Source organism: Lissotriton vulgaris, chromosome 12 (assembly GCF_964263255.1).
Source record: "Lissotriton vulgaris chromosome 12, aLisVul1.2, whole genome shotgun sequence".
Classification (NCBI taxonomy): Eukaryota; Metazoa; Chordata; class Amphibia; order Caudata; family Salamandridae; genus Lissotriton; species Lissotriton vulgaris.
This window is the reverse complement of record NC_141700.1, coordinates 116449655-116474195: the sequence shown is the minus strand read 5'-3', so window position 1 is coordinate 116474195 and position 24541 is coordinate 116449655. Positions and strand designations below refer to the sequence as shown.

At 43.4% G+C, this 24541-nt stretch overlaps 1 protein-coding gene across 2 annotated transcripts in view; it reads right to left on the bottom strand.

Moving 5' to 3' along the window:
- Positions 1-1621: 1621 nt before the first annotated feature.
- ENSA (endosulfine alpha) overlaps positions 1622-24541 on the bottom strand; it is a 31977-nt gene continuing 9057 nt past the window's right edge. Inside the window, exons 2-3 of one of the 2 annotated variants that reach the window (XM_086947459.1) lie at positions 7171-7296; positions 1622-3369 (exon numbers count right to left, since the gene is read on the bottom strand). In XM_086947459.1, coding sequence (XP_086803585.1) covers positions 3199-3369; positions 7171-7296 — 297 coding nt within the window. In that variant the 3' untranslated portion in view covers positions 1622-3198. The remainder of the gene's footprint in view (positions 3370-7170; positions 7297-24541) is intronic. The other variant, XM_086947460.1, reaches the window with a different exon arrangement.

Genomic DNA, 24541 nt, shown 5'->3' with positions numbered 1-24541 from the left:
GACATCAGCTAAGTGTTAGGTGGAAATTCACCTGTAGCCAAAAATACACACAGCAACATTACTCAGACATGTGTCGTAAGGCAGCAGCTCTAGACGACTTTCTAACTGGGAAGAACTGCTTGACATAGAAGAGTTGTGGTCACACCATCCACTGTCGACAAGGAGCTCATGTTGCCATCTGGTAAATAAAGTTGAGGGCTCAAATCATGGAGTGCTCTTCGTAAGCAAAAGATTTGAGGAAGGGATACATGAGGTGGGTGACTCGCCCTCAAAAACATAACTTTTCCATATTCATTTGATAACTTTCAATCAATGATCAACACATAGTTATTCTTTTTAGGTTTCATTACTCACGACATGTCAGAACATTTAGCATCATTCTCAAATGCGTGCTCTCCATTCGCCAAAAGGGAATAGCCTTGGTCATTGGACACTTACTGATTTCAGTTGAGGAGTTTGCCTCTGCACTTCAGCTGCGCTATGGAATATTAAAAACTCATTTACTGTCAAATACACCACTAATGAACAATAAAACTTTTTACATCTGCTTTGCTGTATTTGTGTGAGTGCAAAAGTTCCCACATAACGCCCATAGTAAAGTATTACACAAAATGCCACAGTTGTTTATACCAGTAAGAAAAAGCTCACCATCCCCACGGTGCAGACAACAGGCGGAAAACCAGTCTGATTCTGCGAAAATTTGGAATTCCCTTCAGACAGGCTGAGGCTGGTCAATTTAGATCTCTGGGTTCTACTGCAGCAGAGTGTCTAAACACTGTTTGTAGGCAGAGATCTGCACATTCCTTGAAATTCATAATGAAGCACTGCAACTTCTGGCCCTGCCCAGACTGTACTTGCATGCAGTAACTCTGGAGAGAAAGCACACTGCCTCAGGGAAAGCAGCCAGAGCTTTATAGCAGAGATGCATGCATATAGCAGAGCACGGCTTATGAATGTGTCTTGACCGGTGTGCGAGAGGGTTATCTGGTTTCCCTTCCCAAGGGACGCACTGCTTTTCTCTGTACACATTTCCCCATCTGGCATTTTTACAGTCTGGTGATCACCTGTTTTAATATGTGGTGCGTGTGTGCTTGAAGTTAACAATTCCATCTTCCCAAACCAACCTCGCGATCAAAACAAAAAAAAAATCACTCTCTACAAGAACCACAGATACAGTCACGGCACTGGAGCTAACAATATAAAGGATTCTTTTTACCACTACAAACGTCGCAGGCTAACTCAATGTAAACTAAAGGTTGCGTAGGCCTGAGCAGCAGAGCTAGGAGACTCCGAAGTAGGGAGTGGTGAACAATGTTAGCAGACTGAGAGCAAGGACTTCTCATCAGGTCTTTGGGCGTCCAAGGACTCCCACTGTGTGAAAACAAGTTATCAACCTGAAAAGTACACTTTGTTTTTAAAGTGTCAATTTAGAACTTGCTGTTACTAAGTAGATGCTTTTGACTTTCTTCTGATTCACAGCAACACCAATGTTAACGAGCCTGTTTTTTGAAAGCTTAAGCGAATCTCGTATAGCAATCCAAGCCACTAAAAATGCAGACACCTATTTTCAGGCCCTCAATCACACAACTGGACAGATCTTAAAAAAACAGGGGAGGAAGCATTTACGTTAATGGTTTTGTTTAAAGTCAGTTTGCGAACCCATATACTACATACTTTAGCCCTATGACCGGCAGCATTAAGTTGGATGTCACTACAGAGAGCTGGGAACATTTCCCAGCCTGCTGACATGGAACCTACAAGCAACTTTAAATGTCTTTTCACAAGTTCTTAAATTCAGTATGCCTCTTAAATTCAGCACACTGATTTTTACACAAACAAAACTGCAGCAGAAAATGTTACCCAGCTATTAGCAGTTCTTCACAGCTACAAAAATAAAATTCGGTACATATCTTCATGTTCGATGTGCAATTATATTCAACATCCATAGTAGGGCACGTTTTCATCACCTCACTTCCTCAGTCTTGTAAATTTTCTGGCTTGGATTCTACAGGGAAAAATTTCCATCTTCTGTGCTCTCGACAGTCAGGATTCTTCCTAGCCTGTTTATCGTCGCTACTGAAAGGTGACCAAGACTGGTCACGTCTTTGAGAGCTCCACTCATCAGTCAAACATTAAAACCCTAGGCACTCGAAAGCCTTAAAATGAAGACTTGATTGTATGCCAAACGTCAAGACCATCAGCCTACCTTCAATAGAGAGCTTCATGATAAGGTATCTTTATGAGAGGACATCAGCTCATGGTGGCTTTCACTCAATGTCTGCTCAAACCCATGTTGGCCATCAGTGAAAGTCAGCTGAAGCCAAGAAGTGGGCCCTCACGGATCAGCAGCTGAAGTCTGAGGTCACTTTTTGTCAGTTGAAGTTGGACACCACAGTCAGCTGAAGGCAGAACCCAGTGAACCTCAGCTAATGTTGGCCATCGGTGAGACTTAGCAGAAACTGTCCCTTACCGATAGGTAACTAAAGCTAACTGAGTACGGTGAAGCCAGCTCTCAGTAAACATTAGCTAAGGCTGGCACAAAGATGAGATCTGCTGAGGCAGACTTCTTGATAAGGCAGCTAATACCACCTCTTATTGTATATATGCCAAAGCCAGCCATTACTGAACACCAACTCCCATTGGTCAGCACATCCCAACAACTTAGGTTACCATGACCGAATCAGGCTGGCCCTCAACATATGTAAGCTCACGTTGGTGCTAAGTGAGTTTTAGCTGTAGCAGCCCTAATTAGTAATTAGTTGAAGCTCCCATCTGCGAACATCTTGTGAAGTGGAACTTGACTGAAAATTTGCTAAAGCTGACTGACCCCATTTGAGGGTTGGTTCACACTGGACCCCCACTGCCAATCAGCTAAAGGTGGCTTTCCCTAGATGTCAGTTATGTTGATCACGACTTGAAAACTTCATCTCAAGCTGGCTTTAGTGAAAGCCTCAGCTTAATACTGAAGTTTATCCATGAGTTAGCCACACCGAGAGATGCAGATCTTTCGGGAACAACAAGGACTTGTTAAACATATTGATCACCAACTGTAAAAATCTGAGCATATGGCTAGGACTTAACACAACATCCTGCTTCATTAAAGTATGAGAAGTGTTGGAGTAAGTGAAATCCGTCCATCCCAGCCCTAGGATACACTTAAGTTCGACAGGCGTTTCTTCTGACAAGCAGGAAAGCACATTATCCAGCCAGCTTGCTGGTCACAAGGGAGGACTTTCGCTGGGGCAGATCCTGCGGCGTGGGGATATGATCTCCTGTCACCAAGTTCTTGTCCGGCCCAGCACTTGGCAGCTGCTTGTTCTTCATCTTCGCCTTGGCCATATTGTAATCGCCAGAATCAAAATACTTCTGCTGTAAAAGATGGGTAGAGGAATGGCTCGTTTACTGTATAAAAGGTTATACATTATTTCAAACAGATCTTGTAGATACACAGCACCGTAAAAAAATCAGGAAGGTAACCTGCCACACCCGGAGTGAGCAACGACTTTTATAAAATAAATGCACTACCACAAGGTCTAGATGAGAAGTGATGTGGAAGATTATGAGCCCCCAAAGCACTGTTCCCCAACTAAATGTTTTCAAGATTCTCTGAGACAAGCACTGCTTCTGAGATTTTGCCACTACCTTTCCCACCCAATGCAGCCACTTATAAGTAGACTACTTTTTTCAAGTTCAGATGTGGGATTTGTTTTAAATAGGAGAACTCATTACAATTATTAAACTGTGCATCTGTGTTGATGTCTCCTTTGGAATTTGAATGGGTTAAGGTGTAGGTTTGCTGCTGCCAAAATATACTCCTGTATTGTTTATTGCCTCCACCCACATGACAACTTTTTTCTCCATCATGTCGTTTACTACCACCTTACTGGCAGTGAACCAAAAATTGAAGGAATGTAATGTTAAACAACATTTTCATGAGATTTATCATAAGATTATTGTTGTGATCTCGGACCTTTATATCTCATGTTGAGTTGGTGATATTGATCAACACACTATTGCCCATTTAATCCAGGTGCCTGAACAGCTTGTGTTTGGAAACCAGAACTGTTTTAGTACTTGGGTTACTTTCATTAAGTATTCAATCAATTCAGCTGGATTAGCCAACATGATCGGATACTTATCAAGCTCTGCAGGAATGTCTCCAACAACCTATTTACTTCATTTGCTTATCATCAAATATCATATTTATTTAAAATAGCAATGCTTTACCAACTGAATACTGCACATACTAAAAACTATTTTCATGTGTGCATACAGAGGATTGGACTCAGTAGGTTAAAAACAAAAAAGACTCTTAGTTCGTGTAATAACAATATTATAAGCCATTAATGTTTATAGCCACCACCGTCAAAAACTAAACAGTTGCTTGTATCGGTGCACTGTAAATGCTTCACTACTGGTGCCACCAGAAGAATTTATTAAATAAATAAATAATACATTCACTTTGATATTTTACAATGGAAAATATTCTGAATACCACAGTAAAGTGTCGTCTATCATAATGTTTGCACAAACTTTAAATCAGCCCTGAGAGCCCGCAGATACCAAATGTGTGTTCTACGACAAAGGGAGAGAATTCTGTATAATTTCCTCTTTGTTGGGTCACCCTGTAATTTTTTGCCTTTTTGCTGAACCCTATTTTTGTTAGTACTAGATTTCTGTGCACTTTACCAGTGCCAACCACTGGTAAAGTGCTTGTGCTCCTCCTTTCAGCATAGTACAACTGGTAAAATCCTGGCTGGCTTATTTAGCTTGCCTACAAGTCTCTAGTGTGTGGTACCTAGGTGCACCCGGTGCCAGAAAATTAAGTGTCATAAGTGGACTGAAGCAACCACTGTTCCATCCACTAGAGAGGCAAAGTAAACATGGCTGCCAGCCTGCCACCAGTAACCGGTGCACGTTTTCACTGCATAAATTCGACCTGTCTAACATAACCTCATTTGACGGCCTGATCTTTCCTTTTAAATATTTATAAGACACCCCACTGTAGCCCCTATTGCCTATAAAGGTAGGTGTATGATATTTAAAATTAAGACGTATAAAGATATACTGTTAAACATCTCTTGCACTGAAAATGCCCTTAAAGCTATTTTCACTGTAGCTGGTTTGGCTGTTCCGTAGGAAAACACCGGGAAGCAATATGCTTGCTCAAAGCCCAGCTTTATTATACCAGACTTCTACCTACACCCCCTCCCTTCCTCTTGTATTCAGGACAAAAAGTGGACTTTAATGGTCATAAGGCTGACTTCCTGTTCAAGCTACAAGACAGCTTTTTCAGCGACTGCCCGGTGGCACCTCAACTTGAACTGGACCCTGCGAGTCTCCAGGTCCCTCCTGTGAGAATTTAGAAGTGTACTCTTCTGAGGATTAAAGTCAGAAGGTACATTCTTGGACCAGGACTAAACTGGTTAGTGTATACAACTCGTGTGCCACCATGGTCAGCGTCAAACTGCCCATACTTCTGGTTCTACCATGACCATTTATTATCATTTGCACTTTGTTCTTCTTGCCACTATTTCTACTAAAACTTTAAAATTCATTTCTCTGGTTTCCCTTATTTGATTTTGTGACATTTTGGGATCATTGTATCAACATTTACTCTATTTTTGTAATTCGTTTTGGGTTTCTTATTGTTTTGCAATTCAGCTTTATTACCATTTTAGGGCTGCATAAATACTTTAGACATAGCTTCTAAGTTAAGCCTGTCCGTTCTGTTCCATAGCTACTAGGGGTTGCACTCTGGTTAATTAAGTGACTTTAGTGGTTCACCCTGTCAATGATGTGATTATTACCTGAGGTAGGTAGTTACTCAACAAATAATCAGTTTCTTAGGAATACTCAAACTTTTTTTTAGGAGCATACATTTTTATGACTCACAGGTTGCGCATGCTTGTTAAAAGTTCCTCGCTTCATTGTCCATCTGTTTTCCAGCTTTTCTGATCAGTCTAACTTCCAAAGTTACAGTGTCCTGAACCTAACCGTGGGATTTTAATTTGGTCACAATAACAGGTATTTGGGGTCTAAGTTACAATAGTTTTACTGGAGCAATCTCACCAACAATGGTAGGTAGAAAAGCTTTATTCGATTCCACAAGTTTATAAAATCATAAAAGCGACATTTCATACACAAGTTAATGCAGTTCCATAAATTACAATTAGTGCTAAGCCATAAAAGTTTTTAAGAACTTATTAAACTTTTCCTTCTCCTCAAGGTACCTTTTAAAAAACCAATTATTATACCAACACAATACATATAACTCAGAAATTGTAAAAACCGTAGGGCAGGACGGCAGTGATGCCATGTAACCTGATTTTAAAAAGGTTTTATCTATCTAGCCCTTTCCGCCGAGTAAAATTTGCAGAAGAATAACACGTGCGATGTAGATTGGTCAGATAGATTGTCACACGGGCATTTACAGAGGTTTCTGGACCAGTCGTTAGTTTTAGGAAATGTAATTAATCGAAAAAAATAATCAAATCTAAATCTGGTCAGGATAAACCTATCAAACCCCACTTGGCACCAGACCAGGTATGGTTGAATTGAAGGCGAGGTCAAGGTAAGTTGATGTTGTATTACCGTTTTCTTTTTTAACTCCACTCCTAGTCTTAAGGATTCAAAGTAGTACCAACCGAGAACCTTTAAGTCTTTCCTGGAAATATTAATCTCACCAACAATGGATTCTAGAAGGTTACGCAATAATACATGGGCTATGATGGGCAAGTGGAAATAAAAAGGTTATTTTTCCAGGCATACAGCAATTGTGCAACTTAAACAGCAAAATAAGTGATATCTAAAGTCCGTAAAAAAGAAAAAGCTGTGCATCTCTCCAGTCACAGTAGTTGGTTCTGAATTTCTAGTAAAGACTTCAAAACATAATCAGTAGAAGGACAATAATGAACACTTGCACTTCATTCTCTACTGACCCAATTATATCTGAACGTGACCCATACGGGCAACTTTCTAATGGGGCAAAATAAACTGGAAATAATTAAGTGTGTGCTTGCGCATTTAATTACTTCTTCCTCCCTTACCACTTACGCTAACCAACGGATCAAATAGCAGAGTTTGTCACTCAGTTATGTGGTCTAGGTACATTTACGGTCTAACATGATAAACTGAGTCTTTCTTACAGCCGGATTACTCCACACGTACCCCTTTTTGAAGCCTTTTCATCAAGAAGTCTGATCCACCTGGCTTCTGTCCTAAGCTGGGATATTTGGCTTTTAATTTCTGCTCTTCTGCCTTTTCTGGGGGGACAGCTTCCTTCTCCTGTGTGTCCTAAAATAAACGAAGGAAGTAGATTAAACATACGTCTTTATACATATGAAAAAGCAGTATATATGGAAAAGCAACTGGCGTGCCTTGATGTAGGGAAAGCACTCAACCTAAACAGACTGTCAATCAGGAATTTATTTTCCAACAGTAGTCCCTACGCTAGAGACACTTGGAACACCCGTCTGTACCAACTGAATTGTCATTGCAATTATTTCTGTTGACAGGTAATATTCACATTTTTAAGCACTGCTAGTGCTGTACAAGACAAGCTAGCAATTAAAAAAAATCTTTTGGGCACCCTTAAAAAAAACCTAAATATAAAAAAAAAAACCAAACAAACAGGAGCAATACAGAATTTTACATATCTATATACAAAGGCACAATTGAATAAGATAATCAACACCCCTGATTACAACTCAGCATGAAGGAAGATATTTTAACTGCACCCTTATAATATTTATGCCCTTGAATGTCAGGGTTATACAAAAATGATGATAGGAAATGCCTTGTTGGATGGTCCTTTTTAGATCTCGCCTAGCAAACGCAGCGAATGAGCTGCTTCACCGTGGCAAGACTATTGTCGTCGCTTTGGTTTGCGAAGGGACACAAACCACGTGCAAGCCTGGACAGGCGATGTGCAGGCGCATGGAGTCAGGACACTCCGTACACATCTCCTGTCCCCGTGTAGGGCTAGGGTTACACACCGCTCCTCGCCGCCCCCCCCCCCCCCACGGTGTTGGGAGAACCCCCCCATGGGGCCTGGTTGAACAAGCAGGCTCATAATTTGCGCCAAGCCGCCTCTTCTCGGATGCAGGTATGGGCGAGCTGAATGGCTCCTGACGCTTGTTTAGCGCGAGCAATCATTTTGCATACACTGGTGCACGGGGATCAGCAGTGTTTAGAGGGGTCGGACCGGTTTCCGAGTCTAGGGATCGCACGGTTTATATGCACTGGTTAATTTGAGCCAGTGCACCCACCGGCGCTCCTTTCTGGCGATCGGAGCTGAATTCTGCTGCAAGCGTTAAAACAAAAGTCCGACTGGTACACCTAAGGGGACACAAGAAAGGCAGGCTTACATCTACTGAAGCTCGTGGCTACCACTTAACCCTGGAGGCCTGTCACTGTCCACACAGATGCTGCTAACAGTCAGTGGTGACTTCACCACCTGGGAAGAGTCTCATCCATGCCATCCTCTGAATAGTTTAGGTTTGCACACTTCATTCCTACTATGCAGTTGCCATTTGTGTCTGCAGGCAGGAGGGCCAACCTAACAGAAGTGAAGCAGCCGCTTTGCCCCAGAGTGCACATGAGCCCCATAGCTCTTTAAATGATGCAGGTCCCCACCGGTCAGGGCTTTAAGCCATTCAATGCTGATGCCTTGGGTCCTGCGACCTTAAAAAAACAAGCTTTAAAAATGCAATAGGGCTTGCCTTTTATTAAGTTAAAGCCATTTGCGTTGCTATACAATACCATTAGCAAAGCAAATGGCTTTAACTTAATAAAAGGCGATACACCTATTGCATTTTCAATGCTTGTTTCTGTAGGTTCAGTTTACCTCTTGGAGCATATTATATATATCCATATCCAATAAATTAACACACACTTATGCGTTTTAAAGATACAAGAAAAGAAACATTCATGAATTTCTGACTAGCGCAGAAATCCCAGGTAAATTGAGGGCTTGAGCAATTTATTTATTTTTAGCTATCGAGGATTTTAACTTGTGGTGATTTCATACTTAACCTACAGATTGTGCCTAACGGCCTTGACAAAGAGAGTAAGGTGTCCAAGTTGGGATTGTCACGAATTCATTCTACCAAACACAAACAATACTCAACCCTGGAACACAAAATAGGTTTCTTCATTGCTGAAATGAGAGCTTGCAAGTGCAAGATAAAGTAACTACCGTAGAAAATAAATAAATCCCCAAAAAGTATTGTAGCCAAACATCTGACAGCCTGCATTTGGAGGTCCTGGAAGTAATGTGGTCATTGAAAACAAGTGTGCTTAGGTTTTGCCCTGTGTACAATTTAAGTGGTGGGGAGATTACATCTACCACTGATTCTGGATTATGTTATTGTGCACAGAACAAACAACATGGGATGACAGCCAACAAAACAAGCACTGGCAAAGACAACGGGTTTTGCAATTGTGAGACATACTGGTTTTGTCAATTTTTTTTGCCATGTTGTACAGAAGCATGGCTACTTTGCATCATGGCTAAAAGAAATGCTAACCACTTTTCAGATCTCGCCTATGCAGTGCGCATTCACTGCATAAGAGACCTTTAGCCGTCGAACAGCTCTTTTTCAAAGCACATACTTGTGCTTGTGGCGGCATACGCCTTGTGGGAGTGCGTAGCGGCGAGCCACAGACACGAGTATGTGCTTTTAAAAAGAGCAGGCTGGGCGCGCACGCATAAATGCACGCACCTTGCCAGCAAACACATGATTGCAGCCGCGCTTATGTTTTAGCGCTTGTGTTAATTGCATGCTTCATGCTAGTGTCAGTTCTCGATGGAAATCTGGGTCGACCCCCTTCCCACCCCTCCCGCTCTCTGTGTCAAACCCCCACCGCCACCCACCCGTCGCTCTTGGTTTTCTAACGTACTACTTGCGGGCTCCATTTCCACTAACGCATGTGCACCACCCTGCATTCTTAATCGCTTTGTCTTTTATCGCCATCTCTTTCCCTCTGGCCCCCCTCTCATCTGTCAATCCCTTCTCCCTCTCTGCTCCCGTCTCCATCTTTCTCATGTCTCTCGCTCTCTCTGGGTCTCTTGGTCTTTCTCGTTTACTTGCTCCCTTTCACCCTGTGCTCTTCCTGAGCTGTATAGAGACATCATCTTCCGCCACAGAACAGTCATTGAAACAGTCTGCCAAACCCAGACAGAGATGCAGGATTCATTGATAAAATCTTATACCACAAGTTACGCTGCTGCATCTAGCTAGCAACATTTTGTTGCACAACCAACTCAACCCTTCACTTTTAGAATACCAGTCAAGAGCAGGCTGCAGCAAACACAGCAGTTATTCAGGCTGTGGAAGGAACCGGCCTTAATACAGGCTTCCGTAACCCCCGACTCCTGGCGGCAATGTGTGATGTGTCTTTTGTTCGACGATCATTCACCCCCGAGGTTTCCTTTCCACCAGTGCTGTAGAAAGCTACCATACTCAAGTCAACCAACGCACCAAAAATAAAAGGCATAACGGGATTCTAAATGTCATGCCAGAAGGGGCAAAAAAGATGACTGCCACAAAAAAAAACAAGCACCGGCATAGCCAATAGGTCTCACTTTTGGGACATTCTAAGTATTTAGTTATGCAGCACAATATTCTTGGTGCAACAAAAACTGTTGCATGGCTAAACACTGGTCCCAAAGGCGAGACTATTGGCTATGCCTTTACTATCAGCCATGCTGCTGTGTAAAATGCATAGAAAACTGACAAAGACAACCAGCTCTCGTGTAAGCGGCAGCTGTGTGTCATTGTCAATGTTGTTTTTTTATTGTGTGGTGGGATAGGTCGGGATGGGGCAAAATGGGGCACAAAAATGAATGGCAGGGAAAGGAGGGTGGGACAGATAACCTACGAGGGAGGAGGGGGTTGGGGCAAGATGATGGAAGGTGAAAGGGAGCAAGCTACAGCTGGATGAGGATGTCAAGGGCGTTGTGACGTAGCAAAGAAATTATGGCATGGGACGAAAAATGGCAGGCAGGCAACACAAAGATGGGGTGGGAGAAGGTTGGGGCAAGACAACGGACGGTGGTGAGATGTGGACGGACTTCAGACGTGTGCACTCTCCGAGTGCAAAAAAATGATAAAAAATAAAACACAAGAAGTACCACCCGCAGAAGCACGTAGTGTTAGGACACTGGTCGCAGGAAGCTCCACGCCGTGGGCAACACCTAAAGAAGTGAAATCGAAGCAAAAAGGCGCTAAACCTATGATAAGCAAGGTAACAAGTGACAAAGCTAACGAACGGTAAGCTATTGTCAGGCTCTAACCAATTTTACTTTTTTTTTGTTTACAAGTGATTTCACAACAGAAGCAGATGCACTGCACCAGGCGAAACCTAAATACAAAATGTTGGCACCTACAATGATCTGGTCTTAAAGTTTGCTTTATTTTTGCAATTTAACAGATCATTTAGCAGGTTGACAGAAGATTGCCAGGAGTAAATTACTGCAAAAGAAAAATTCCTCTGTGTCTAGGAATCATGAAGTAAAACCTGGTGGGAGGCCAGGTGGGAACACTCTCAGGACTAAATATATAGAGTAGCGTTGCGGTGAGGCCTGCACTATGGCAGAGTAGCAGCGTTTCTCGTTGGCTCCTCCGGTCCCGACCAAATCCTGCTTTTGATCTTGTTCCCTGATGTCGTCCGATGATACCAATTAGGATTGGATGCTTGGCGGAGGATGAAACGTGCCTGGGGAAGCAGTTGCGGAGGAGTTCGGCCGAGATTAGAGCTTCTTTGACTCCTGGCCATGCCCGCGCGGCGTCTCCCAAGATGGCGCTCCCGCCAGAGCAGACTGAAGAGGACTCCGCGATGTGACCAGCGGCTCCAATGGGGAGGCTGGGCGTGAGCGCGTTCTCACAGATCGCTGAGGTGCTACCTCGCTGCGGGGTGTGATCCATATCTTGCTGAGGTTATGTGGAGCAGAGTATGCCCGGCCGGCGAAGGAGCTGGCCCGGTTGCCCTGAGGTGGAGCAGACCTGCCAGAGGGAAGCCTCGAGGGCGGTCTGGCTCGCCATGTCCAGGCAAGACACCAAAGACGGCTGGAGCGGGGGCCACGACCCCTACGGCACTAGATTTCGTGCCTCCACCCCTCTCCAGCTACCAGCGGCTGTGATGGCGGGTGCAGGGTGACAAGCTGAGCCGACCCTCATTACCGCATGAAAATACCCCCAGGAGTGGCTGTAACGTGGACTGAGGACTGCCGGTCTGAGGAGGTGGGGTGGGCTTTGATACCCAGGACAGTATGTGTATGGAACGCGGTTAATTGTTTTGGGACAAGTTCAATTGAGGGGAGGGGGGGAATTGTTTTTTTCATTTACTACATGTGGATACCAGAATTGCAAGGGGATCGAGGACTTAGGTTTGTGCCCCTGGAGAGGGTAGTAACTCATGACCCGGTGGCTTTTTCACCATGGCTGAGAGTAGATAAACTGTAATGACATGGAATGTCAATGGGTTAGGCAACAAAGCAAAACGCGGTTTAGTAACTAGCTATCTTAAGATACTTAAACTTAATATAGTCTTCTTGCAGGAGACACATTTGATGGGCTCTCATGGTTCCTACCGGGGAGGAGATCAATATCTCACCATGACGCAGGCAGAGTTCACTAAAGTTTCTAAAGGGGTGGCGATTTTAATTAAGAAATCTCCTCCCTTTTAAGTTACGAAACAATGGGTGGACCCGGGCGGGACATACGTGGCAGTGCAGGGGACCTGGAAGCGTAAAACATTTTTACTTCTCAGTGCCTATGCTTCCCCACGACTGCAACAACGTACACTAGACACATTGGCTGAGCTCCTACTACATTCTGAGTCCGATATACACATTCTAGAAGGAGACTTCAACAATGTGCTTGAACCTTCACTAGACCGATCCCAGACACGATCCGAAATGCATGGACTCACATCTAGCCAAATTTCAGGTTATCCTGGGACTGACTGACTGACCTGTGGCGACGCCATCATCCAACCACGAGAGCCTATTCCTATTTCTCTTGGGCCCATGGGGTGTTTTTTCTCGACATGATTATCTCTTTGCTCCAGCGGGTGAGATTGGCAATATCGATAAGGTGGAATATCTGGCTAGAGGCATTTCTGATCACTCACCACTCTTATTGACGGTTTGGAGGCAAATCTAGAGATAGGGAAGTTCAATGGAGACTGAGCTCCTGGGCCCTGCAAGACTGGGCTATGGCCGGGGAACTTAGAGTGGACTCGGAACTATATTTTAAAAGAAAAAAAAAATCGACGGCTCAGTGCAATCTGCGGTCACCCTATTGGAGGCCTTCAAGGCAGTAATTCAGGATAGACAAGACACTCAAGAGATAGAGGCCCTAGAATGAACTTTGCTCAGTTTGGAGACCAACGATCCCCTTGCCATAAATAGTCTTACTGTCCGCCAAAGAGCCATAACAAAAAGAGAATATCAGGCGTGAGTCACGCAAGAGGTGAAGGCTCGCCAGTTAGCCATTCAGCACCGATTATACGAAACCGGCGACGGAGCGGGTAAATTGCTCACGTGGTTGAGTAGAAAAGAAATGGAGTAGAGATGGACGATAGACATGACATACAAGACCGAGGTTACACATACACCGCACCCAAAGATATAGCGGGGGCCTTTGCTACGCAGAACTCTATGAAGTCAAAATGCAGGCGAGCACAAGTAACTCAGTACCTAGATGCAATTGAAACTCCCTCACTCGCCCAAAAGAGGTATAGGCTAGAGGAGGATTTGACCCTCGAAGAAGTGCTGGAGGCCATTGGCCAGCAGAAGTCGGGGAAAACCCCGGGCCCTATCGGCTTACCGCGGATTTTCTAAAACTAAATAGCGGCCTGCTGGCCCAGTCTCTTTTGCGCATGTTCAACACGGCGAAAGACTAAGGGATTCGCCCCAAAGATCTTCGAATGGCTACAGTGGTAGTGATTCACAAAGCGGGGAAAACCCTAGGGGACTGAGGGTCCTATCGACCTTACTGAAACCAAAATATTGGCCAGTATTCTCGCAGCACGACTTCTGGCAATTGTTACCCCCCTCATACATAAAGACCAACCAGGTTTCCTGCCGAAGCGGGCCACACGTTTGAATCTAAGACGGTTGGCTAACTGGTTAGACACGGTCCAGGGTAGGGACAGTCCACATGTCCTCCTCTCACTTGATGCCTAAAAGACTTTTGATGCTGTACAATAGCCTTTAATGCGATCTACTCTAAAAGAAATTTGGATTAGCTTCAGTCTACCGGGAATGGCTGGCGCTCCTCTATTATGCCCCTGAGGCGAAAGTCCGGGTCAATGAGGTCATGTCAACGAGCTGGCCTGTCCGGAAAAGTACTAGACAAGGATGTCCTCTGTCGCCCTTGTTGTTTGACTTAATACTGGAACCGTTGGCTTGAGTCATTAGATCCAATCAGAGACTAGGCGGTTTTGTGGACGAGTCCCGCCACCTAGATGAGGAACGCATATCCTTATATGCGGATGATATCCTCCTGTATGTTACGGAACCAACCAAGACACTTCCCAAAATTCTGCAAATATTTTAAGACTATGGTCGACACTCTGGCTATAAGATCAATTGGAGTAAATCTATCCTATACTCGGGGGCGGGGTCATGGCTTCCCAGACTTACCCGACCTGCCTACAGACCTCAACGGAGGGGTTCACTTATCTTGGGCTCTATATCACTACTGAGGTGGCCACCAGCCTGGAGCATAATATTAAACAAGTCCTTTTAAACTTTCAGGATGATGTCAAGAGGTGGAGGAAACTCCTATTGACGATCATGGGTAGGGCCGCCATGTACAAGATGGTCACAATCCCACTGATACTTTGTGTTACAGTTCCCCTACTGTAAAATACCAGAGACTGTTTTCGCATCTCTCAATGACTAGTTCCGTCTACTTCTCTGGGATGGAGCCCATCCACTTATATTGTTGCAAACGCTGCAGCGAAATCCGTACAATGGGGGCTTGGCCCTCCCCGATATTGAGCCTAATATTGAGCGGCCCATCTCATCGTAATTAATTAATGAACCCATGCCACGCGGGACCATCCCACGTATGCACTGGAGCGACTTCAATTCCGAGATTATTCACCCTTGCACTACATCTATGGAGGCAAGGGTAGTAGTTGCCTTTTGCCCGCCACTCAAAAGGTACTGGAGTCGTGGAAAAGTGCGGAAAAGATCATGAATTGGGACAAGACGCCTACGAGGGAAACCCCTTTGTTAGAAGGAAAGAAATTAACCGATATCAGGAAGCTTAGAGGCTTTAGGCAGTGGGACCTGATAGGAACTCCAAATTGGGGGATATTATGGAGAAAGGTACTTTGGCACCATTTAGCACACTTCAATCCACATATCAACTAAGCAGACCCAAAATTATGCCCATCTTAGATTACACCATGCACATACCAAGACTATCTCGCCGATGTACAAGACATTACTTAATAACATGCCCGACAAACTAGGTCCACTACAGACCAAATGGGAACCCCACCACAGGTCCACTGGAAGACATTGAATGGGAAGCTGCCCTCATGCACCAATGCGAAGTGGCGATAAAACAGACGACAACTTATTCAGTATAAAATTCTCCACAGGACTTATTTTGACCGAGCTAGGCTCCACAATATGGGAAGAGCAGACACCCTGGAGTGTCTTATGTGCCATAGAGAACGCTGCACATTCATACATACCCTGTGGGAGTGTAGCTTGATCAAAACGTATTGGGTTAAGATACAGAGGGAACTTAAGAATATACTGGAAGCTCAACTTGAGTTGGACGCTAGATATGCCCTACTGGGAATCCCTACAGAGGTTGATCTGCTGCGTAATAAACTCACGCTTGCAAATTGGAGGTTGGTTGTGGCCAAGAGGTACATAGCTAGATACTGGAGTGTCCAACAACTTCCCACGCTCAAGGAATGGAGGACGTGCAGAGATTTATACATGGTGGTGGAAAAGAGAACATACAAGACAAGGGGGTGCCCCAGGTAATTCCGAAAGATTTGAACACAAGGTTAGAGTATTATGGCCTGGAAATGAAAGACAAGGAGGACACATCGGATTTGACAAAGGGGAAGGCACCCTGAAAGATGGTGTTTCTGGCCCATTGTTGTTGGAAGTAGATAAGCCATGTTTTATCTTTCTTGCATATAATTGTATGAAACTTGTATCTAACCTCATGCTCTCTTGAAGGGTAAACAGCGCAATACTTTTATCCCTCACCACTTGCTATCGAGCAACATCCGATGTATACAGAGTATCCACAGTTTTTCTTACTGTATGGTATCATATAAAAACCTGAATAAATAAAGTTAAATATATATATTTAGAAGTGGTGGCGCGCATGCACAATGTGAATGTGAGTTCGAGGCTTCGAACGGATGGATTTTCACGTAAAGTGTAATTTATTTTGCAATGATGAAATGTTGCTATTTCTTTTGCCCAGAAACTAATGTCGCAACGAGAATATAATTTAAGAAATGCCAAGAACTGATACAATGCAAAGCCACACATTGCTGAATATATGAATTTGTTTTCGTAGCTCCAAACGTATTATGTTTTGGTAGTCTGTTGACTATGTTTAGCATTAGCACGATCACATGATTTACCTTAAATGTCGGATGCTAACAGAAACTTGTACTCGTGAGAAAGGGAAGTTGTTCCCGAAACGCGTCGAGTAGGCTGTGATTAAATCCAGTTTTTGAATACTATCTGTGGCCTGGACATCGTTCTTGTGAAGTGTGAACGAATTCGGTGGGATTTGTGGGACTGGCGATCCCGTACGAGGCCCGCCGCTGCGAGAGGCCACTGTTGCTTTGCGCCAAAACTGTTGTTGGATATATATATATATGTGTGAACAAGACTACGTTTGTAGTCGAAACGTTGCATTTTGGAAGGCACTTGGATTAATAAATAACATCTTGCCTGGATTACGTGGGGTCTGTTTCTTCTCTCGCCGCTGCCTGTGGAGGTTTGAAGATTGTGCTGATTATATATATATATATATATATATATATATATATATATATATATATATATATATATACACACACACACACACACACACACACACACACACACACACACACACATATACATATACACATATACATACATACACATACATACATACATACACACACATTTACACACACACACACACCCACCCGCCCAAGCCCTCGACATGGAGCATCTTCTGTAAAAAAAAATTTAAAAATCAACTAAATCCGAAATAAACGTAGCCAGCTGGACTAACTTCTGTCCCTTATCAGCCTGGTCTCCGCCATTCCATGCTCAGTAACAAAATCCTGAAAACAGCAATGTATCTTTTCAAAAACTTTTTTTCTTCTGTTAAGACTTCAAACAACCCTCACTGCAAGTGTTTAACACTTATTTCAAAGTTGCCATTTGCCAATTTTTTTTTATCACACTTGGGATTTCTGCCTGTTCATGGCAAATAGTACGACCCGTTTTAAACCATATTCAAAATTTAATTCACTTGTACGTACATGGAGTTAATTATTTCTGAACTTAATCTCTAGTCATCTTCTGCTAGGTCCAAGTTTTGAGAATATCCAAGAAACATCCAAGTGAGCCAGGTATACCCAGTTAAGCTTGGATCCCGTTCGGAGATTAATCTTTACATGAGTCTATGGGCACTAATGCCTCTCATCCAGGGCTGGCCAACGTTGTCCTTTGATGGTAAAATCCATGTCAGATCATCAGATTATGTTCCGATCTTGTAAATCATTCTCATTTTGTTGCACTTTATGGAAGTCAATCTTTTGTGATGGTCCAAGACTTCTGACAGCTGGAGATGTCTGTAACGCAGAAATTGAGACATTCTCCTGTATTCTGATCTCTGGGATCCAGTGAAATTTCAGGTCATGGGATGTTGCTCCTTACATAATCCCCAAGTAGGAATTTTCTTGGAAAAGGGTTTTCTAAAAAGGCAGTGCTGTCGAGTTAGGAGGTCCCCAGGGCAATGCTACATTGTTTCTCCAGCACCAAAACAGTTATATTCAAACATCCAACAGTAAAACAAATAATAGCGAGCCGAAAGACTTAAAAACAGAGAGAAGTACTGAGATTTTTGCAGCAGACTGGAACATAGCCTTCTGCCACAGATTAACAGATAAGATCCGTTTTTTTCAACTGAACAGTAAGAATGAGAGGGGAATCAACTTTCAGATGTGAATCAATCAAGAACATTGAAAGAATTGCTGGAAAGTTAGGTTCCACACTACATGCACATAGGGACAGCACCTGATTAAATCAGAAATTCTGATACAAAAAACATAGACATGACATGGAATATAAGGGGGAACATCCAACCCAGTGGAACATCAAAATAGTGAAGTCCTTCATTAGCCACAATGGTGTGCAGAATGTGTTTCTTTAAGAAATTCACATAAAAGATATAGCATATATACCGGACAAAATTATTTTAATGAGGTGGGCGGGCTCATTAGTTTTAGCCCAGGGGCGCGCTTATAGAAGGTTACAGCTCCAAAGCCGGACAGTAGATGTGTGGCAGTAACAGGGTGACGAAATGGTAAAATACTACAACCTGTATGTAAAATCGCCAATTTTATCACCAATTTTGTTCACTGATGGAATAAAAAAAAAACGGTAAGCACTCTGCTAGATCTCAACACACCTGTAATGTTTGATGAAGCAGGCACTATTACTGTACAGTGAAAAATGGCTTGGAGAGATCATGCATACAACTGCACAATACAACTACCTGGAAATTTTGCAAATGAAGTGGCCCAAAGGATGACTAACTGGAAAATATGTGAAGCCTAGCGACAGAGGTTTTCAAATAAACAAGAATAGTCCTACTTTTCACAGTCTGTATAAGCTGGACACCCAGATAGATTAGCACAGCTGCGGCACGAGATACCAAATGACGTGGAGTATTTAGGAAAAACATTATCTGACCACAGCCCTAGACTGCTGACAACATGAGGGAAAGTAACCACATGCATCTCCACACAGAGGCTGAAAAAACAAGTTCTACAAGTCACAGAAGAAATCATGGAAGCCATAGCAGTTTATTATAAACACAATGAGAGGCCAGAAGCGAGTATGAGAGCAGCATGCAAGGCATTCAAAGCAGTCATTAGAGAAGCATCCACCAGAACAACAAAAGGGGCTACAGAGGCACTGATGACTCAAGTGATCAAGCTCAAGCAGACTGTGTGGAACCTGGAAAGTTGGTGGTGGACGCTCCGGATTATAAGGATGAGCTATTTGAAAGAAGATAGAAACGCGGAGAGGGTCCGCGGCAATTACTGAGGTTGGACAACTGGTAGTTTACTGCTAGGAAGCCCTGGGAGGGCACTAACTGGGCATACTCATGTTACAACTGCTGACAGCAGTGGCCTCTACACTGCTAGACGATTTGGTACTACACCATACACATACAGAAATAACGCAAATATTTGCTTACTGAAGGGCACTACATGCAACCCCACAGGGACTTAAGCAAAGAACATTTGGAAGATTACATTCATAAAGACGGAAATTAAATGAGGAGCAGAAGATAGACCAATAAGTGCCCATTACAGAACAAGAGATGCAAATACAATACATCTAATATAACACATTCAGAGGCACTTTAAGTTACCGGAAATGTACGACTCAGCTCGAGAACAGGGTGGGCTTCCTCCAACGACTCGACAAGCATTCCTGGTGTTAATATTGAAATCAGGCCAAGATAAAACAAATAGGTCCCTATAGATGTTGAATTTAGATTACAAACTGTTAAGCAAAATATTGGCAAACAAGGCAATGCCAGTACTCCAAACACTACTGACAAGAATGCCTACTTCACAAGGCGTATCACAACACCCAACTTCGGAAAGCTGTTCCATCTGAGCAAAATAAACGCACAAGCTTCAACAGTGGCATAATTAGAGAAGGAGAAAGTGTTTGATACCTTTCGATAGAACTACTTATGCTGGGTGATGAACTGCCAACTCTTGATTCTATTCTGCAGAACAGCGATAGACCAAATCACAACACTGATAAATGAGCTAGTGAGTTGCAAACAAAAAGAGTTCTTACCGGGACTGATGGCCAGTACAAGCAAATGTGAAGAGTGTACATTTACAGACCTGCCTCCAAAATCTGAGAAATGCAGCACTGCGATCACACAGAAGTCCCCAACAGTACCAGAAAAGAAAGTATGGTAGAAGGAAATTTGGAAACAAGCAGAACCGGAATGCTTAATAGCACAGGCATTCATAACCCAGAAATAGAGTCAAGAAATATTAGGGATAAGGAGTCCAATCCAGACGGTACTACATAAACTTGCAGGATGTGGGCCACCCTAAATAATATTTAAAAATACGAAAAGGATGTGATGAGACAATTTGGGTGTGATGGATAAGATCTCAACTACAGTTACGGGGAAAAAACGGAGAGGTATATATCGAGAGTTCCATATTGTGGGAAAACAGAGGGATTATCTACCCGATTATTGCATGACGCAACCCTGTATCAAACAGTTTTATTTTGTAAAAGAAAATTGGGTGGGAGGACATGTAGCCATTGCTCCAGCAGCCTTTATTCCGCCGGACTGCCAGAAAGGTTTGGTTATGGCAGTGACAGAGTAGTCACCGCCCTAGCCCAACCTATGGTCCCCCCACAATTAAATGGGCGGGCGGACTATTATGTTGCCAGAGTGTATACTGATGCAATGGAATACTCACACCGCCAACATATAACTAGGCTCCTTAATCCTAGTTACATAATGTAAAACATGATAATGTACGACTTCTATGCAAAAATGAATACAATAATAGGAAAAAGAAGATATTAAACTGAAACACGATTGCACCTCATACTTGTACAAATTGACACAGATCAACCCAAAATATGAGCACCACTTCCCAAACTCTGTTATAATTACAAAGAATACAGGCCTGCAAAGCAAGACACAAAGCGCACTCACACCTAGAAGCGTAAAGAACTGATTTTTCAAATTTGCACATCACCGACCCTATTTTAACTACTTACTTGATTGCCAAACAAACTTTAGCTATTTCTCATGTATGTCTAATGTCTGTGTGGGGGGAAGAAGAGTGGCAAGGTATGAGCAACAAGAAGCAAGCGTAGTAAGAAGTTCATATTCAGATTGACTAGGAGTCCAAGGAGAGCATGACATTTTTAGCTTTCCTAATGCTTTTGAATAAAATAGTTAGCAGAGGGTTGATGGTGCATAGGTTGTAAACTTAGGACTTGGCCGGTAGAAACATCTCCACATATTTTATAAGGGATGTTGTCCATAAAAACCTACATTACTCACTGAATTCTTTGTGAGCAGAAAGGGGGGGTGGGGGGGTCAGCTATGCCAGAGCACTTTGATTTGGAATAACTTATTTCCCTTAAACTTCTTTATTGCAGACAACCAGTCGTGAATACTTGGTTTTAAATTTCGTTACTGAGACAAAGGAAACAATTTAACAAGATTATAAACTCTCAATTTCACAATATCAAGATCAATATTCTGATGTGTGAACTCCACATCAGTTCATTAATGGCAAAATAATGCTCCAGTCCTCAGACATCAAACTGCACCACAGTCAGTCTTCATTTCACTTACTCTTCATTTAGTGTTGATTTTAACATCTAACACACTAGTACCACAATATTGAAACCTCCCTTTCTTTATAGGACACTACAGCTTCTGAACAAACATATCAAACTAAGCAATATCATTACATAATGCTGGAGACAAAGTCAAATATGCCACCTGCAAGCATACTAATATTAATACAAACCATGACACATGTACACTAACCTGACTCCACAATACATGGGTGAAGAGAGTTGAAGCGTGCCACTAACCCCTCTAAAGACTATGTATTAACCCTTACAACCCACACTCAAAAGTCTCAAAAGACTTCCAATCAAGGTCACTCAACTGCCTAGACTCCCTTTGAAAACCACTGCAGCCTAGCCACCATCTGTAAGGATACTTATGATGCTCCCACAAAGACACCCAACTAAATTATAAACCACATCTCTATCCCAAGTACTAACCATTACAGCCTGCCTCCCCCTCCCCCATATACAAGATTGGTCAACTAAAGCCTCCAAGCTTTAGTGAACCCACCTTCACCCTTCAAGCAAATAATCACACTAATAAGAACCCGAGCCACTCTGATATGACAACCGAAGAAGCCCAGACTCCAATCACAATCAACTATAGAAACGCCAATCATGATCAACAAAATAGTCCCAATCTACAGGAGGCAACTTTGGCTTGGTTGATGAGCAAACAGAGGACTGATTTAGAGTGCTTCCTCTACTGCCAGAAGAGCTTGCATTGGCCTGATAACAGTTCCACATTGTCAAAACACTGGACAGGGACAGGTTATCTCTGGCGTACTATAAGGCATTTCAAGACTGACCAATCGCTCAATTATTAACCCGTTATAACACAGAATGTTGTATGGGTCACTGTCCCAAGCCACGAATAAAGCGGTTGTGGCGACACGGTCGAAAGAAGACCAAGACATGCTGGAGAAGTTCTTACCGACTCACTCTTTAACCTTGGTTGCAAGGTCCTAGTAACGGTCCTTGCAAACAAGATTCTCAGGGTTTTGCCTCATCAAGACCAGAATGTTTTTTTCCAAGGCGCAGCATGGTCCCTAATCAGCCGATTCTTTCATGTTTTAAGTATTTTTGACCCTGACTGTGATGTCTTGGCGGCAACCTCTATAGATATGGAGAAGACCTTCGATTGAAGTTGAGCTTTCTTTGGGGTAGCAATATCATTAAAAGGATGCAGCTTTACTCTGCTCCTACAGCACGCATCCAGACTGGACATGTGGTCTCTTGTCGCCTGGCCGGTGCAGCATGAGACCTGCATGACTGCCCTCTCTCCCCGCTATTGTTCTCTATAACCATGGAAGCTCTAGTGCAACACATTCGACGGCATGGTCTCCAGGTTGTTATACTCATCTATGTGCACACACACACATCTCGTTGCATGCGGATGACATCTTGTTGTTCATGCAAGAGTACATCTCTGGCCTGCTGTTGCAAGCTACATCTGTACGGGAAATACTCACGTATACGAGTAAACCGAGACAAATCATGCCTTTTCCTGTTGACGGAGAGTATGGCCACCAGCTTGACCATACCCATGTTTGGAGGATTCCAGTTAGAGTGTATTATGTTAAGATTCTTGGGTGTGAGCTTCTATAGAGGTCATCAAGACAATGTGCAGGGCAACCTTGCGAGGACGCGTATCTTGGTTAAGGCCTCCATAGGCTTCTGGGGCAAGCTCCCATTATTGGTGATGGGCCGGGTGGCCCCGGCCAAAAATGGTACACATACCCTGGTTCTTGTTATTCTTTGCCAATATGCATTCACAACTGTTAGGCAACTTTTTCCGCAAGCTAGCCACGTTGATGACAAAACTGGTAGGGACCACAATGTGCTCTAGGCAAATTATATATCTCCACTTGACGGTGGTGGCTTTGAGGCATGGAATTTGAGTCTTACTACCTGGACGCTGAGCTCCAGGGGATAGCAAGATGGCTCAGCCCCAACTCCTCCTTTGAGTTTACATACCTGAATGGCAGACTTCGTCTTGAGGACATTAGAGAATATATATTTGGCAACTGTTGTGTTCCCCAGCCTGAGTCCATTCTTTTGAGGGAGGTGCAATACAACCGGCTTTGCTACTTAAAATAGTTCAGCACGAACCCATATGCTCCAGTGGTCCCATTGTGGTCCTTGCCCTGCTTTGCTCTGTAAATTACCAGGGCGAACAGTTGCCTCTGGGTTCGAGCAGGATTAACAATCGGCATCCTATGTGACTGGCTATTATCTCATGCCCTTTTAAATATTCAAGCAAGCGCATGATCTCCCCCAAGAGCAGCTCCTGACGTATGTGGCAATGACATACATGGGTGGGCGGTGAACAAATACTGGTGGATCCATTGACCAGCACACTGTAGACCATGGGGAATGGCAGGCATTTTATTACACTGGCCCATCAGGCTTTATGAAGCACTAGGCTTAAGACTCTTGCTTCCCCGAGAGCCGAATGGGATGAGTAGGGTATCTTGCTCACAGACACTTTAAAAAGTTGTGATATATATATATATATATATACACACACACAGTTTGGGTGTACAAGAGTAGACTGGGAAACTGCTACAGCAATACTTTCAAAATAGCTCTGGCATAGGTCTGCACATCATCTAGGCAGGAAAGGAACCAGCACACACAAGCTGAATGACCACCACATGGTCTCCACTCACCGCTCAGACCACCACGCCCATCATGCCATCCATCCACTCAGGGGCACCCACGACCCCTGCTTTGCTGTCCTTACAACTTCGGAACCAAACAAATCAACGCGGAACTCCCCAGCATCAACAGCTTCTTCTCCACAGCAGCCTTTTCAGACCAATAGAAACATGCAAAGGTCAGACCCCTCCTAAAGCAACCATACTTCGACCCCAGCAGACTCAAAAATAATTGACC